This window comes from Micropterus dolomieu, linkage group LG06 (genome assembly GCF_021292245.1).
Source record: "Micropterus dolomieu isolate WLL.071019.BEF.003 ecotype Adirondacks linkage group LG06, ASM2129224v1, whole genome shotgun sequence".
NCBI lineage: Eukaryota > Metazoa > Chordata > Actinopteri > Centrarchiformes > Centrarchidae > Micropterus > Micropterus dolomieu.
Window position 1 is genome coordinate 281,342 of NC_060155.1, and position 17,308 is coordinate 298,649.

The 17,308-nt window shown below is 43.4% G+C and overlaps 1 protein-coding gene across 1 annotated transcript in view; it reads left to right on the forward strand.

Moving 5' to 3' along the window:
• LOC123972388 (sickle tail protein homolog) overlaps positions 1–13,301 on the forward strand; it is a 152,445-nt gene extending 139,144 nt beyond the window's left edge. Inside the window, exons 17-22 of the mRNA XM_046051873.1 lie at positions 549–633; positions 1,918–2,136; positions 9,526–9,639; positions 12,480–12,636; positions 12,709–13,117; positions 13,184–13,301. Coding sequence (XP_045907829.1) covers positions 549–633; positions 1,918–2,136; positions 9,526–9,639; positions 12,480–12,636; positions 12,709–13,117; positions 13,184–13,301 — 1,102 coding nt within the window. The remainder of the gene's footprint in view (positions 1–548; positions 634–1,917; positions 2,137–9,525; positions 9,640–12,479; positions 12,637–12,708; positions 13,118–13,183) is intronic.
• Positions 13,302–17,308: the final 4,007 nt, after the last annotated feature.

Below are 17,308 nucleotides of genomic sequence, written 5' to 3' on the forward strand. Positions count from 1 at the left end.
TATGAATAAGCTATGCAGACAGTTGTAAAGAAAGAACATCTTTTTCTTCTGTTCTCTACTTGTTATAGTTACACAGTATTAGGGGTGTGGGCTGTATTAAAAGTATCCACTGTTCTCCCATGCTCTAACACACAGTAACGATGAAATGTGTGCTGTTCTCACATTCTTCCTCTGTATGTACACATAAACAACAAGGCAGGGAAATATAAAAGGAATTTATTTTATTGTTTGGGTACATTATTGTTCAGTGTACATGCTCACATCTGAAACAAACTTTACGTGCTTGATAACTCTCCCACCCCGCAGACATCTACACACCAATAATGATTTATATTCATAGCGGCAAGTGCTATGTAGCTCCACATAGGGGACACAGGAAGTGACATATAACACCTTCATGCGGCGTCATAACCGCGTAACAAATTCACAGCCGCACCGGCAGAGCTCCAGAATATACAACTCGGCCGGCTCACACGCGGACGCGCTTACAAGTGCGAGGGCCCGCCCAACGCTGCTTGCAGCTTTAATTAGTATTGTTTTCTTCCCAGGTTCCATTGTGTAAGTTCAGGTGTTACCACAGGAAGGTCAGGAGAGGTGATTTTCACCAGCAGGAAAGAGCCAGTTGCAGCTCAGGTATGTATGTGAGCACACACACCAACATAGAGGAAGAGAATTTGTCATGTTGTTGGCTAAAGGGACAAATGTCACTTTAACATCTGTAGCTAATTAACATTAAACTCCTCAAAGTTGGCCAAATCATAAAATGGAGCTCTTTTCTGGTGTGTGGCAAGCCGAAGTTTTGATGAAGAAGTCAAGAGTAAGAAACACATCTCGTTATCATGCTGACTGTGTCTTGTTGCGAGAGTCATAAAGTTATATAGCCTATATCATTTTCAGAATTTGCAGCTAGCTACACAGATACGTAGCAGTCATGTATTGGCCAGCAGACAAAGCTAAGGAGCAGTTAACAGTATGCTGAATTGTGTTTATCACTAGCGTAGTGTTAGCTTAAATTTAGCAGCTAAAGTGAAAACTGGGGCATTTTTAAAAAAATGACATCTCAGCCCTAGTTTCTCGCAGTATAGTTCCCCATAGCTGCTTTACTTAATGAAACTAGCACTAACTAACACTTCAAAATAAAAAAAATATTGTGTAATATAATGCAGTAAGGCTCTCAGGCATTCTGTATTGCTGTCAGATATGTTTCTCCTGTATATCGACTTTTCTCATTTAATTAATTCCTGCTGAGTGCAGGCTTACCTGAAGTAGTAAAGTCTTTCTAAACATGCATGTGGCACCTTTTCACCTCAATGAGAAATTAGCTTAATTAATTTGAATTCAGCTAGAAACTCCTGTATTTTTATAGCTCCTGGCTTTCAGCAGCTTTTCTGCTTATGCTCAAAACTTTCTGGACATTAACAATCTCTCACACATATCTGTGTTCTCTGACATTTGCGGAATAATATTTTGAGACAAGAGTCTCAAAGTTGTTATCTGATGAGAATGTCATAATATTTATACAGAATCTACCTGCCCCTCTGTTGTGCATCACCCTGCATTTTGGCTCTGCTGATAGGGAAGTAGGTTTCCCCCTTTAGACCATCTAACAGACACTGAGCCGTCTGGGACTGTAATGAGATGACCGAAACTGAAAATCTCACCACAAATCTGCACAAAGGTTCACATCAGCACCTCTGAAGAAGTGCAGATCACATCCGCTTCAGAGAGAATTGCTGCGTCATGGGGATTATTGCATATTAATATGGAAAATGTTTTTGTTGCTGTTGTTGAGTTACATTTGGGGCTACAGTCAAAACATCCGGGACTAAAGCCCCGAAAAAAATGACCTGGCGACGCTGATGCAACCAAGTAGATCATTCAAGCTGTGCTGTGTTTTCGCTCATTGATATGTTTAAGGATGAGGGTGAGAAAGACAAAGAGCCGCCTGTGGTTTCTCAGCCAAAACCCCCAAGACAGGCATCAGAAGTCAAACCCAAACCCCAGATATGTGCTCCTGCACCTCTGGCTGGTTACTCCTCCACCCCTGCTACAGTCTCAGCACACAGGGAGGACGAGGAGGAAGAGGAGGAAGAGGAGGAAGAGGAGGAGGACAACAAATTCATGAAAGAGCTGCAGGTATGTTTGGTAATTTTCTATTTCTTACAACTTAAGCAGATCACATACTCAACCGGGGAAGCTACTAGGACACCAGACCTGATGCTGCTATGTGCTTTCCTGGGTCATAGTGACCTTTTATTAAAAGTGAGATCCAGTGAGTATGGCATACTGCCAACATGACATTTAGTACACATTTGGTATAGGACTGGTCTATTCATCTATATATATGTATATAGATGTATTATATATTGCGTATAGATGTAGATATATTGCACTACAATGTCCAGTTTAAAACTAAGTGTCCGTGTGTCAGACACTTAGAGGGAGGAGTTATAAAGTTTGATGGCCACAGGCAGGACTGACTTCCTGTGGCGCTCTGTGGTGCATTTTGGGGGAATAAGTCTTGCACTGAAAGTGCTCCTGTGCTTGAGCAGCACGTCATGGAGTGGGTGGGAGACATTGTCCAAGATGATGTGTAGCTTAGACAGCATCTTCCTCTCTGACACCACTGACAGAGAGTCCAGCTCCACAACGTCACTGGCCTTGCGGATCAGTTTGTTGAGTCTGTTAGCGTCCAATACCCTCAGCCTGCTGCCCCAGCATGCAACAGCAAAAAGGATAGCACAGGCCACCACAGACTAAACATCCTCAGCATCGTCATGCAGATGTTGAAGGACCTCGGCCTCCTTAGAAAATAGAGATGGCTCTGAATAGTTGATGTTGAAAGCACTGGAGAAGTCAAAAACCATGAACCTCACAGTGCTCGCTGGCTTGTCCAGGTGGGCGTAGGTTGAGCAGGAAGATGATGGGGTCCTCAACTCCCAGTCAGGCCTGGTAGGCGAACTAGAGGAGGTCCAGAAGAGGTCTTCTGCTACGTTTGCACCTCCCGTCCAGACTAAAATGTCAAAAATGAAGACCTAAAACGGAGAAGTTTGAAAAGGCTGCTGAACCCATTTTTCCTTTTGAAACTCCGGAGAGCGTTTTAGTGAAGATGGGCAAAAACAGAGGACTTTACAAACGATCACGCTCACGCTTAGCTCTGTGATTGGGTGTTAAAAGTCATGCAAAGCAGAAACACCATGCTATAGAGTTGACTTGGTATTTTTATTAAAATATTTTGTACTGTGTAAATAACACTTATTGCCTACACTTGTACTGTGCATGTCGCCTATTTAATTTGCGACGACTCCCAGTCTGTTTCCCGCTGCTACAGCCGCTCGTTATTGGTCCATGCAAAATCAAATCTGGTGTGGTTCTTCGTCTGCATTACTTTACTTTATTTCTTTAACCAAATCTTCTGTAACTACGGAAGAGACCATCTGCTTCATGTTTACATTGGCACTGGTGTACGTAAACGGCTACTAGATGTGCATTTTCGGTCGTTTTAATGTAGACAGGGATCAACTCTGAGCTAAAACTCTGCTGTGGACGGAGATCGTATTTGTTTTAATTCTGTTTTTAAACTAAAACGGAGTCGTGTAGATGGGGCCTCAGGCTCATGTTGAAGACATTGTGAAGAAGGGTGGGGGACAGTGAGGAGCTGGAGGGGGGAGTAGTGGGGTTGGTGGTGTTTGAGGGCAGACAGCAGCTGAGTTAGAGGGGGGATGGGCAGGAGCCATAGCATCAAATCTGTTAAAGAACAGACACGGCTTGTATCTCCTTTTCCTAAAGCAAGGATTATACTTTCCGCAAGTACGCGAGGGTCCTCTACTACGGTCCTCATGACTAAAACATCGTCATCAGAAGGGGTACATGTAGGCTCTGTGCGGACGTCTGCGCTACCAGGGCACTAACCGATCTACTGCACATGTGTGGAACGAGTCTGCCACACTGACTCCAGAAAGTAGTGTTTCTCAATCTGCGTTTTGTCTGTACTTGTGTTCTTGCAGACTTGTGAAATGTCATGAGTCACAGACCAAGTTCTGTTCCAATTCAAAAGTCTGCATCTAGCTAGGTGCAGTCAAATATACCCGGTTGTGTTCTCGCTCCACCCATTTTACCGAGCCTGCATCGGTGGTGACTTGTGTGGACTTCGGATAGCCAAGTATCCCAGAATGCATTTTGCGGCAAAAAGTGGAAATGTCGGAGGAGAAAACTCACAACTGTAAGTTATAATACTGCTGGTCTTGTCTCATGGAATGCAGTTTTTTTTATGAATAGAATATAGTGATTAAAACTCCAAATGTGTGGTCAATTTCTCAAGACAGAGCTGATTTAAAAATTAGCTACAACGTTTTCGGAGATGTGAGGTCCTGCCGGCTAACGGGTCCGGCTGTCATCAAGTCCGCTGCTGTTCCAATTGCTGAATGACGGACTGCGTGCTCTGCATGATACCATGAGCACATTAACACATTAATAAAAGGTGTTAGGATCCATTGCATCCCTGTGCCTCTGACCCTCCCCGTCTCTGTGACCTTAACCCTTTGCCCTTCTCACCCAAGGTCTTTCAGAAATGCACTATGAGGGATTTAGAGAGCAAAGGTGTGGTTGAACTCTCTGCCTCTGAGCTCCAGAACAGAGAGGAGGCTAAGGTAAAAAGAGCTTCCTAGAATACTAGCACTACTGTGTAAGGACAGTTTTGTGACTAACTAACTAACCTTTTAATCCACACTGAGTTCCATTGCTAAGCAGCTCTAACTAAATGAAGCCCAATGTTTCTTTAACTAGTGATGTACACAACTCATTGATTTTCTCATCATTCACATTCATGTCTAGCAGGGTTCAACCAAGTATCACTTTTACAGAATATACAAGTATTGTAGCTGTCCACTAGATGGAGCTGCTGTAATATAATTTACCTTAACAATGAATAATCCATACATTAGAATTACGTGAATGAGAATAGAAAATTATCTGCTTTGACTTCTCTTGTGATGTGTGCTTTGCAGTGACTATTTTCCTGCTTCTAATCCACAACAGCTGCAATTTCTGCTTTAACGCCATTGAGGCCTTTACGTTATCTAATTACCTCTGCTGCTGTGTCTCTCTCTAATAATTCATTTATTGGTTTCCATGACAAGTGTTTCCAAACTACAACACTTAACCTGATCCAGAATAAACCCCCTTTCCACATTTAACAGCGTGGTGTTTCTTGACATATACAGGATGGCCGAAACATATCAAATGATAATTCTGGGTCCTATTTTTGGAGTCGGTCCTCCCTTTCCATCAGTAATAACAATATAATACTCACCAAGGCAATAGGTGATATCTGGAAGTTTGACGGGTCAAGAAACACAGTCTGACTCTGGACAGAAAAACTGGGCATACAGGGCCAAATTGACCCACAAGGGACCCCTTCAGCCTTACCATACACACACAGTAATAAAACAAATAAAGGAGCCACCTCTGGGCCCTTACAGTTCACTTCTAATTGCTTTAGTGGTGCACATTACCAAGCACTGTACATACTTACTATATATATATATATATATATATCTCCCCTCTGCCTTTTTGGATTAATAGACTTCAGCTCTCCACCCTGCTGTACCTTCTCACATCTTTCATTTCCTTGTAACTGGGATGGAACACACTATGACTGACTGTGTTCCAGTTGTGCTCCGGCTTAGTCACAGAAACTTTTCAGAAGCGGCACACACACACACACACACACACACACACACACACACACACACACACACACACACACACACAATCACGTTTGTCATTAAACTCAACACTCACTCAACATTTCTATGCAAATGAAACACAATTCCAGCTCATTACAATAAGGCCGAAGTGAAATGAGCTGCTGTCGAGCTGTGAAGTCTTACCCTCCTTTGCACATTGCTGGAAACCATATCTACATGATTCTGCATGTTAACAAAGGTGAAGCTGTCTGTCAAAACTACTATCAGTTTACTTCAAGTTTAACAGCTATGTTGACCTCTTAACCCACCTTAGTAGCAGTTCCAGTGTCTACTCTAGGGCTGGTAACATTGACAATACATCTGACATGGAGTGAACATGACATGAGGCACTTCTGTCAGTATCTGAGTAGTTAAAAGGTTAATAAATACTGAATGCATGGGGACAAATTAAGTAACACATAAAGTAAACCTGTTTTTGAGTTTCTGTTCTACAATCATTATCCTATCAAAATTAGCTTTGAATGTAAAGTACATACTAAGGTAAACATAATAAGTCACAAAAGACAAAAAAGGTGAAGAAAAGGGTAGAGGTGAGAGTATGGTAAACTGGCCTGCATTACCTGGAACAGCACAGCCCCCTGTGTTGTCATGATGTACGGCTGCTAAAGCAACTTTATCAGGTCTTCAAGTGTCAGAGACAAGCCAGCAATGTGCAGCTATTTGTTTGTGCAGGTAATGTATAAAGCTCCAATAAATGTGAATACCATTTGTTTAATACTTTTTTTTCATTAAATTTATTAGGATCCCCATAAGCTGTAGCCGAAGCAACAGCTATTCTTCCTGGGGTCCACACAGACACAATACACAATACAATTTGTACATTTTGAATATCTTCATATTGACATTGTAAATAACGATGAATGTTGTGTATATACATACTAGAGAAACAATCACCGTGTTTTAGGATATAATGGGATAGAAAACCAATTTATTTTCTTATATTGAAGATGAAGAAGTGTTTATTCTTGCCTTTTCTAATTATAGGTGACTACTGAATTGTCAAATAAGATTGATTTGCTGGGTGGAAATAAGCAATGGAAAAGGGAGGTGAAGGCATTTCCAACATCACAGGTGGCCAATCAGAGCCCCTCTGAGTTAACACCATTGGACGACCAGTCAGCCCCTCAAGAAGGAATGCCAGATGGCTGCCCTCATAAACTCATAACAGCAGTTGGAGTGGAAGAACACAGTGAAGACAGTGTAAGTCCTGATGAGGAGAAGGACAAAGAGGAGAAGGTGGTTAAACAGGTGCCTTCCTTAAATTATGCAACAGTAGAGAAGGTGGAGGTACCCCCACCTGTAGCTCTACAATATGTTCAGACTATCCAGAAGAATGAGGAGCGGCCAACACCAACCCAAAAGAAAGCAGAGAAGATTGATGGCCTTACAAACAGGACTTCACAAAAAGAAAATGATCTTACTGTGAACATGCGTGGTCAGATTGACAGGGAGGTTGTTGGACAGGTGTGTTCCCCAACCACAGCAGAAAAGAAGGTCAAGTTAACAACAATTGTTACTCTGCAAAAAGAAAACATTCAAGCAACTGACATCACAAGTCCTAACCAAACTAATGAAAACATTGTCCAAGAGGTACCAGCTGAGAAGAAGTCAAATTTGACGTTAGTACAACAAGGAAACACCCCAGAGCGTGACTGCTCGATAAAGTTCCTGCAGGATAAGTCCCTGAGCTCAGATCAGGAGTGTGTAGCTTCTACTTCAGTCCTAAAATTTACCCCCCTTTCACCCCACTTGACTTACAGCCGCAGCAGCAAGCAGCAGAACCAGGAGGCAACAGTGCAGCAATCCAGGAACCAATCACAATACTCAGAAGAAGGGGGGAGCCTAAGCCCCAATATTTGGGAAGATGAGGGACCTCCTCCTCCACCACCTCCAACAGTTAAAATCAGCCTTAGAATCTCTAAGATGAGAGGCAGGACACAGTCCAAAGACCTCGCCAAAGCGAGTGGCTGTGATGGACAGACTGTATCTGGGGACAGCACTGGTGAACCCACATATCTGGCATATTCCAACCGAGGTTTGGAGGACAGTAGTGACTTTGAAAAACCTGTTATCCTTATCTTGAATGAGCCTATGGACATTCAATTGGCCTACAAGCGTCTTTCTACTATCTTTGAAAGTGAGGAATGTCTTGATGGAATTCTCTCTCCAGAAGATGTTGTGGATGAAAAGGAGACAAAGCTGGAAGACGAGAAAGAGGATGTGAGAAACATTTGTATCACTGAAATAAATTCAGGCTTAGGCTTTAAAGACATCCCAGGAAATGGTCAGAATTCTCTGCAGCATCAAAGACCTTCAGCAGAGAATGGCTCAATTCTTGAAAGCCAAGACCAGGATCAACCAGACTCTCTTACAAAGACAGAGACCAAAAGGAAATTCAAATTCAAGTTCCCCAAAAACAAACTGGCTGCAATTAGCCAGGCCATTCGAACAGGGACGACCAAAACCGGAAAGAAGACTCTTGAGGTTGTTGTCTGTGAGAAAGAGGAGGAGATAGCATCAGACAGCAGGCCAGTGAATGAGACCAAGAAGCAGACAAAGGAATACAAAAGGTTTGAGATCAATAGTACCAAACAATTCAACTTGGGTGAAGGCAATGCCTGTGACGGAGACATCAGGGTCTCCTCTCCCAGTGATACCAGACACCCAGAGAGTACATTTGACTCTATTGGCAGTCTAGAAGAGTCCATCAAACATTTGGAAATCAGAGTCAACAGTGTAACTGCGCCTTCTCCCTCATCATCTGCTGTGTCTTCAGCTCCTGAGTCCCCTGGTTGTTCCAAAGGCTCCATTGACAGAGCTCAGATTAAAAGCAAAGTGAAACGGGAAAGGGAGAGAAGCCCATCCAAGAGGAAAGCCCCTCAGATCCTCAAGGGCCCAAATCCAACTCAGAGTAAGAGGGCCAAACCACAGCCTCCACATGACACAGGGAAATCCTCCACCAAGAAACAGGTCTGATGTTCCTCTGCCTGCGGTGCTTGCTGGCTTCAGTGGGGCTGTGCTTTTGGTGGGCTCTCTATTCTGTCTGACTCTACACATGATTGTGTTCTGTGAGTCTGTCTTACGTAGCCTGGGTCATTTCAAGTAAAGTGACTTTTACTGGCCATTAGTCAGTGTGGCCTGAAGGAGTGCCATTTTCTACAAACATGTAGATATCTGTGGTAGTTGGAGACAGACTGGTTCAATGGCAAGACTTTCTTAGTACAGCTAAATGTTTGTTCAGTCAGTTTTTTTGCCACAATGCACCAACTTTATAAATATTAGCTTTAGCTAGCTAGCAGTGTACTCAACTGTTGTCTGTGCTCTGCTTGAAGGACAGCTCTGACTGACTGTTCTCAAAACTTACAAGGAACTTCTGTCCTTTCTGTTATTTTCCTCTTTGGCGCCTTGGGATGAAGGGGAATTTATTTGCTCAGAGCATTTTTCCTCAATTCACAGCACCCAGCATCATCAAATTATATTTTCAAGATACCTTACTGTTTGCCCATTTCAGCCAGCAATGATGGCTGACTTTCCCCACTTCTCAAATGTATTTCCCTCCACGTGCTACTTTGGTCACATGCCTTGGGATACAATGTTTGAGGTCATCCATGGTCTTAATTTGCTGCTTGAATCTTTTGACTGCTTTTAAATGTTGGAGCTTCTACTATATAAACACTGTATATCCTACATGGTTTTCAATGATAGCATAGTACCAGCCAGTCTGTACTAACCTCTCGTGTATGCATCTCCTTGCTAGACCTCCAGCAGCAGCTCTAGCTGTTCCGCTCAGCAATCCCACTCCAAGTCTCGACACGCAGCCTCCTCTGGCTCTCTAGAGAAGACACCTCGGAGCCAGCAGCAGGCCAGCCAGGTAAATGAACTCTGAGAGTTAGCAGCTGAAGTTAGCAACTCTGAGTCAGCATAGCTGAAATAATTAGAATTCTCAGCTTAAACAACCTTTGACCTTCTGTCAGGTCTCAGCACATTCATCTTCTTAGTGCTAAATAACAGAGGATAAATGTAACAGAGATCATCGTTATGTGAACGACCACAACTCTCAGAAAGAAAAAAAAAAAAAACTTTTACAGAAATCGATCCTCCGAAACTTTAGGTGGACACTGTGTCATGAGGTTGAATAAAGATAATCATATTTACTTCACATGGGTTAACTGTGGAAGAGGATTAGGGACACATGTGAAAAATGTATCTGAGTTCTGTGTTTAATCTCAGAATTCTTACTTTTTTCTCTGGACTCAAATAAATGTTTTACATATGGCCCTAATCCTCTTCCGTAGTTTGTCCCATAGCAAAATGTAGCTTCTGTCGAGGACATCATAAATTATCATAAAATCTTATTTGCTTAAACTAGAGAATTAGTCCACTGAAATTACATGTAAGTGTTGCATTGAATTTAGAAAAATGTTTAATTTGAACAAACTAAATAGCTAGATGACTTTCAAGCTAACTGATGACTAACCCTTACCTATAAATAAATCACTTAGAGTGGGAAGTGGATACCAGTGGATATCAATTGCCTCTCATATATTAGCAACAGCAGAACTCTTTTTAGGAATAACAATAATAATAATAACTAGAACTGCAAGCAGTTGTAAGCGGGGTCCAAGCCTCCCGGCGCAAGCCGTCCCCTCGCCCTGCGGAGGGCGCGCGAGTCGGCCCAGGCGTCCCGCCGTGAAATGAATGTGAGTCTATGAGAGTGTTATTTGATTTCCAAGTAATAGCGCCACCTAGAGGCCGATTGATGGCAAATTTCACACAGGCCCTCAGGAAGGCATTCCAGATAAGGTACAAGAGTTCGGTGTAGATCGGCCATTGCATGCGAAATGACAACGTCATGGCACAGAGGCGTGTCTGACACCATAGGAATTGTCAGCATCCCCCAAACACGTAGACATAAGGTTTATGAATGTGCAATGTAGTGGGCCGTAGGCAACCCGCTCTACCTCCTGAGCCACAGCCAAGAAGCCATAGGCCCAACACGTTGTTTACAATAAATAAAGTCATTTCAGTGTGCGGTGACTGGTTTTTGATTTCTGATTCTTGTTTTAGTGGGTAATAACATTTTAGTGAAGTTAATGTTGCAGTGAGTTTTACATGTGTTTAGGTCGTTTCTGTGGTGGTGCACGCCTGTCTTGTGTAGATTTGGGTCTTCCTCCACTTTTATCTGACTGTTTATGGCTGTGTTCACGCTCCTCTTCATCTTGGCTCACGTCTTTCATGATACACTCCCTGATTTGGTTAAAGCCCCCATATCCAAAATTAGCTGATGGTCTTTTGAACTCAACACAGTTGACATTTGAGTCTTGAGATCAGGGAGTGGATCTTGACCTGTGAGCTCTGCATGTATGGTGTGGTTGTGGGCACCACAATACTTTACTTTACACATTTCTTTTTCTAAACTGATCCTGAGAGGAGCAGCACTGCATTTTGTCAGTCATGTGTGTTACTGCTATGTCTTTGGCCAGTATAGTAAATATAAACAAACAAATGCATTCAGAATTAGAGAGGCGCTTCTGTGTCATATTTGATGGAAAGCAAAAGCACGATGCAGCTGGTTTTGTGATACAAAGCTCCTGCTCCAGCTGCCATTTGCATTATCATTATGTCAGTAAGCACAGTACTCTGGGTGGGAACAGAAGTGAAACCGGCCTGTAGTCTGACAGACTGGTCTCAGTACAGAGGCCAGCAATGATGGGAGAAGAAGACACCTCCATCTCTCATCTCATCAAGACGTTTTGCTGTGGGAACTGCTCCTGATAAAGTAAGCACTAGTTGATGTGTGGGTCCTGGGAGTTAGTATGTGGCGAGCGACCAAGACTTCAACAGAAAGCTTCCTTCATGCAACATATTTACTAGGTGGCTTTGAAGGCCTTAGCGGTACTGTTAGCACTTAGTGCTGATAACAGCCACCAGATTGCAACGAAAGGTTAAAACGTGTCAAACCATACACACACGTCTGGACCACATGGCTGTGTTTCCTGTTTGTGCTACTTAGTTATCGTGAGCAGATCCGAGTGTTGCTGGTAGCTGCACGTTAGCATGTTCACAGACTCAACAAGGGAAGAGGAGGAGAGGCTTTTCCGCTCTAAACCAGAGAGGACAAAAAGGAGGCAGCAAAGATATTAGCTTTTGCATGATATCATTTTATATAATTCCACCAGAGTAGAAACTGCTGCAGCTTTTTGACTGCACTGCATTTATCTGACAGCTATAGTTACTTTACAGATTCTAATTTTATTCTAGAAATGTGATGCAGCTCAGCCGACTGCAACAATAAAATGCATCACTAGTTGTCATCATAAATGCAGTGCAGACGTTTACTTGGAATGGAGTACTTTGTGCTGCTACTTTTAGTAAAGGATCTGAATACTTACTGTATTATTAAGATAATCACTGCATCTCAGCCCTCTCCGAACAGCCAGCAGCTGGAAACCTTCTGACAGGTCTGATGACATGTCTTCATTCCCCTTACCTTAACAACAGGTGAGTGACTAGAAGCTTCTGGCACCGTGTGTTTGGTGAGTGTCACCACGTCACGCTGTGGTGTGAGCGTGTAGACTGTATGATGTGAGAAAGGGGCAGGCTGGCCAAGCCATAGGAATAGCATGCACGAGTGCTCAGACTGCGTGTTGTCCTCCTGTCATGTGGGCCGTGTTGGCGCTGACTTCAGTGTTCCGTGGTGTCTGTTTGCAGGCTGACGGTAGGAGCAGTAGAGCAGCCGGGGATAGTAACCGCTCTGTCGTTGCTTTGCGTGCCTCTAAGATCCCAGCCTTGTGCCATAGCTCCGGGAAACACCTGTCTGCCGCTCTGTCCACTCCTTACTGCTCAGACACCACCGATACCCTCCAAGGCCTCTCCTCCTCCCCCTCCCCCTCCCCCTCCCCCTCCCCCTCCTCCTCCTCCTCTGCTTCTTCACCTCCAGCTTCTTCCACCTCTTCCTCTGGGAAACAGTCTCTTCTGTCTTCTCCTTCCTCCACCCAGTGCTCCAGACAGCAGGCTTTCTTGTCCTCTTCCTCCTTGGTGAAAAACGTCTCCTCGATTCCTTCGTCAAACTCCCCACCTTGTGCCCCCTCTCTGTCCTCCCCTTCATTTTCTTCCTCCCCTTCTCACAAGTCTTTAATCCCGTCTCTGAATCTGTGTCGTCTGCTCCCTTCGTCTAGCCACATCTTGTCATCATCCCACGCTAACGTCAGCGCGGCCCACCACTGGCCTCGCAGCAGCAGCGAACACCAGCACCACCTCGTCCTCGCCTCCACCTCCACCTCCACCTCCCAACACAGTTACTACTCTTCATCCTCCTACTCTTCATCCTCACCCTCCTCCTCCTCTCTGTCCCCCACCTCTTCTTCCTCTTCTCCTCCCTCCCCGTCCTCCTCGCTCCTCCCTACCATGGGAAGCCACGTGGCGAGGAGTGTCCGAACGCCAGCGTCCAATCCCAGCTCTCCAGGCCGCAGCAAGAAACGCACCGGAAGCCAAGCTGGCCGAGTTCTGCGCAGCTTAAAGGACGCGGCGTGATGTCTGCATGAAAAAACACGTGTTCCTACAGCAATATTGTGTGATGTTTATCTATAGATAGTTTTGGATTGCATGTGCATAAAGATCAGGCTTGTAAAACCCTTTTAAAAAAACTATTTGGGCATCATATGGGTTTATTAAAGATATTTTTTGGGCATTTTCACCTTTATTGGAGAGATAGGAAAGTGGATAGAAGCAGGAAATGAGCAGCAAACGGCCACAGGTCGGATTTGAACCCGGGACGCTGCGGTAAGGACTGGGCTTTATATATGGGGCGCACTCTACCAGGTGAGCTAATCCGCACCCCGTGATATCCTTTTAACTTCAATCCCATTGGCAACGTGGCAGGGACCAGGGTCTAAATTAAGTTCCAGAGACTTTTCCACCCTCATGGAAGTCTGAAGGTTTAAGGCTGTCCCAATGTCAAATCGTCAAGTGAACGAGAGCTCGCTCACAGTTTTTCTGAACCCTTTCTGAATATTTTCCATAAGTCTGCATCACATTAATAAAAACCAGCAGACTGACCCTTGGAGGTCATTTTCAAATAAGCAATTTACTTGGGAAGAGACTGGAATACATTCCGATTTTTAAAAAAGTGCTCATGCCCATTATACCATTTCAGGCCTTGCAGCCTCTCGTGTTTAAGCACTTACCAGGTGGCGTCAGCTAAATTTGTGAGGAATCAGGGCTTAGGCTTTAAGGGGGGAGATCTGGATCAGACCGGAGTCTGTGCACACCCACACAGTCCTGCTAGCGCTTAGCCTCAGTGTTGGCTGGGCTCTAGTCCTCCCCCCGCTATAGCAGCAGATATCTACTGGACGGCGACATGTTCTCCTGTCAGGTCACAGAACATCTTTTTCTGTGCTATCGTTGAGTAGAAAAGCATACAAAACTCCCCAGCCTCCAGTGCCAGCTCCATAGATCCAGTTCATTAAGGCTAGTATTATTATTGTATTTACCTGCTTCATCATTTTTGTACATATTTTCCAGAAAGCCTTTCCACAACCTTTTTTCAGGGTGACAGATCTTCCAGTGTTTCTCAAACCTGGTGGATCCAGAGCTGCGGCAGAGACACCTTTTAGATGTGAGGTTTTCAGGATATCTGGACATGGACCAGGCACTAATAAGAATATAAGCTGAATTTAGAATACATGGGTGAACAGAGTTTATTTTTCATGTGTGCTTTGATTTAAAACAGTTGAATAGATTTCTATGGAAAAATAGGTTGAGATGATCAACATGCACACTTTACCCAAAGACAATCCTACACTGACCAAACTGTGCAAAGGTCAGATCTGTCGGTGTGGAGTTTTTATGTAGATGAAGTATAACCTAGAAATGATATTAAACACACTGTATGTAGCTGCTTTTAACAGAGCTGTTGTTTATTGTGCTTTTGCAGAACCTTTTCTATTTGTAGTGAACTCTTGTGAAAAAGAAAGAAATTGGTGTTTCACTGTCACAGACCCCTTCAGGCTAAAACCTGCTCTCATTCTGGGAAATGTTTTTGTCTGAGTCAGATCAGAGGCTGATCATCAGGACATTTTAGCTTTTCTTTGTCAAAACCCTTTCGTAGATTAGCCACTTGTCGCACACGGGACATGGCCAAGTCCTACGCCTTGTACAGCCGCCCTGTGACGTTTATTAAAACGCAGCACTTTGTTAACTGGAGGAAAAACACTCACAGTGAAGATAATCCAGGCTGAAAGGCCACTTCCTCCCAAGGTTTCTTGCATACCAAAAACATACAGAAGCCCTAAGGGCCCATACATTTATTTACTCCATTTCCTGGGATAACACATTCATTTAACTTGTTTTCTCGAGATCTTGAGTTATTATCTCAAAATAACAAATGTTTTCCCAAGATAATCCATCCATCCATCATCAACCGCTTATCCTGCGTACAGGGTCGCTGGAGCCAGTTCCAGCGACATCGGGCGAAAGGCGGGGTCCACCCTGGACATGTCGCCAGTCCATCGCAGTGCCTTCCCAAGATAATGACATAATTAATTTGAGATCTTGGGAAAACAATAATGAATTAAATGTAATAGTCCGCTGATAAAGCTGGATCCTTGCTAACCATCTTCTTAGATGACACACACTAATGTGCATATTATCTGGAACAGCAGCTATTTCAGCCACTGTCAGGCCTTGATTGAAGAGATGTGACACGGTAATCAGTATGCTCCTGCTCCTCTGACATTGCTACACTGAATGATGTTTCCTGCAAACATTTACACTATTTCTCAATTAACTAATTAATTAATTCTTAAACACATTTCTTTCAATTATGCCTTTTTTTTCTAACTCAAAACACAAATCCACAACTTCTCCCCCAGTTCCCCAAACATCCTATTTTCAGGTCAAAATGAAGCTCTCCACTGAAAAACATTCAATCTAGCTGAAAAACCAAACTTTGCCCTCAGACACACACTACAACAGATCAAACCAAAACAATTCTACAAAAGCTGATTATTAGTAATGTTGCTGGTGGTCCCCCCCCCCTTATCTATTGAAGGTTCTGATTGTGTGTTATCAATTATGAGTGTTTGTGTTTCCACCTGGGTAGCTGTGTGCTAATTGAGCTCTACCTGTGCTGACTTGAGTGAACAATATTTAATGTGTTTTCTCAATGACCGCAGGATGTAAGCAATGAGAAATGAAGGGATTTGTGTGTAGAGTTTAGTGTGCTTTTTGAAAAATGGAGTTATGGTTTTGAAATTTTTGTTGAAAAGCCTTATAGTGTTTAAGCAACTGAGAAAATCTGTAATGTACTTGTAGTTTCATTTTCTCGAGATCTGAACAAAATTAGCCAGTTATCTTGGTAAAATAACTATTTAATAATTATTTTTGAGATAATGACATAAAAACTTGAGAAAACAAATTAAATTTACTCATTATGAGAAAACAGTAAATAAAATGTATAAATGTATGGTCTCTTAGGGCTTCCGTATAAATGAAAGGTTAGTGGTGACACTAACTGCTCCTAAACCTTACGGATCTGCAGAATTAAGTGTCAGTAAGAGTGTTTCCATGATTCATCTTCTCATCTGACTCTGGGTTCTATTTGTTAAAGTATCAGTCTGTTTTTTTTCCATAAGGCAGCAACTTCAATGTGTTTGGTTTGACAATGTGATTTTATGCACACTGAACCTCTTTTATTGTGTCGTGGGTAAAAAATCTTTTGAATGTTTATTATTCAAAGCTAAAGGCACCGTTTAATAAAAGCCTTGACTTGTGTGCTCATCATGCTTTTCTTTTGTTGTTGCATCTGAACCTGTGCATGCCTTTCACACATTCTGTCAGTTAGAAAGCTGTTTTCTCATCTTGTGAGCTGTCGGCTCCGCAGTGTCCTGTGAGGTTGGAGAACTAATAAAGGGCTTCCAGCATAAAATGTAGTGGCTGCTGTCTTCTTTATTTCACAGTACAGTGCTGTGTTGTGCCAGTAGAGAGCAGTAGAGACACACCAGAGTCCTGATAGGGATTCATGTTTCATATACACCATCCATCCATCGTCAACCGCTTATCCTGCGTACAGGGTCGCGGGGGGCTGGAGCCAATCCCAGCTGGCATCGGGTGAAAGGGCGGGGTACACCCTGGACAGGTCGCAAGTCCATCGCAGGGCCACACATAGACGAACAACCACTCACACCTAAGGACAATCAACCTAGCCTGCAGGTCTTTGGATGGTGGGAGGAACCCACGCAGACACGGGGAGAACATGCAAACAGAAAGGCCGGGGCAACCGGGGTTTGAACCCACAACCTTCTTGCTGTGAGGCAACAGGGCTAACCACTGCGCCGCCTGTTTCATATACACCCCTGGTCAAATATATAGTAATAATTTATTTATTTATCATTAATAAAACGTACATGTCAATGTAACAAGTTTATGTTCAGTTGATCAGTGTGCAACATCTCCAAATATAAAAGGAGTGTTTGCCATGAAGCAGACAGGGAGAACAGTGGTTTGGGCCGCCGGTTAAGTTCCAAAACAGTACAGTAACA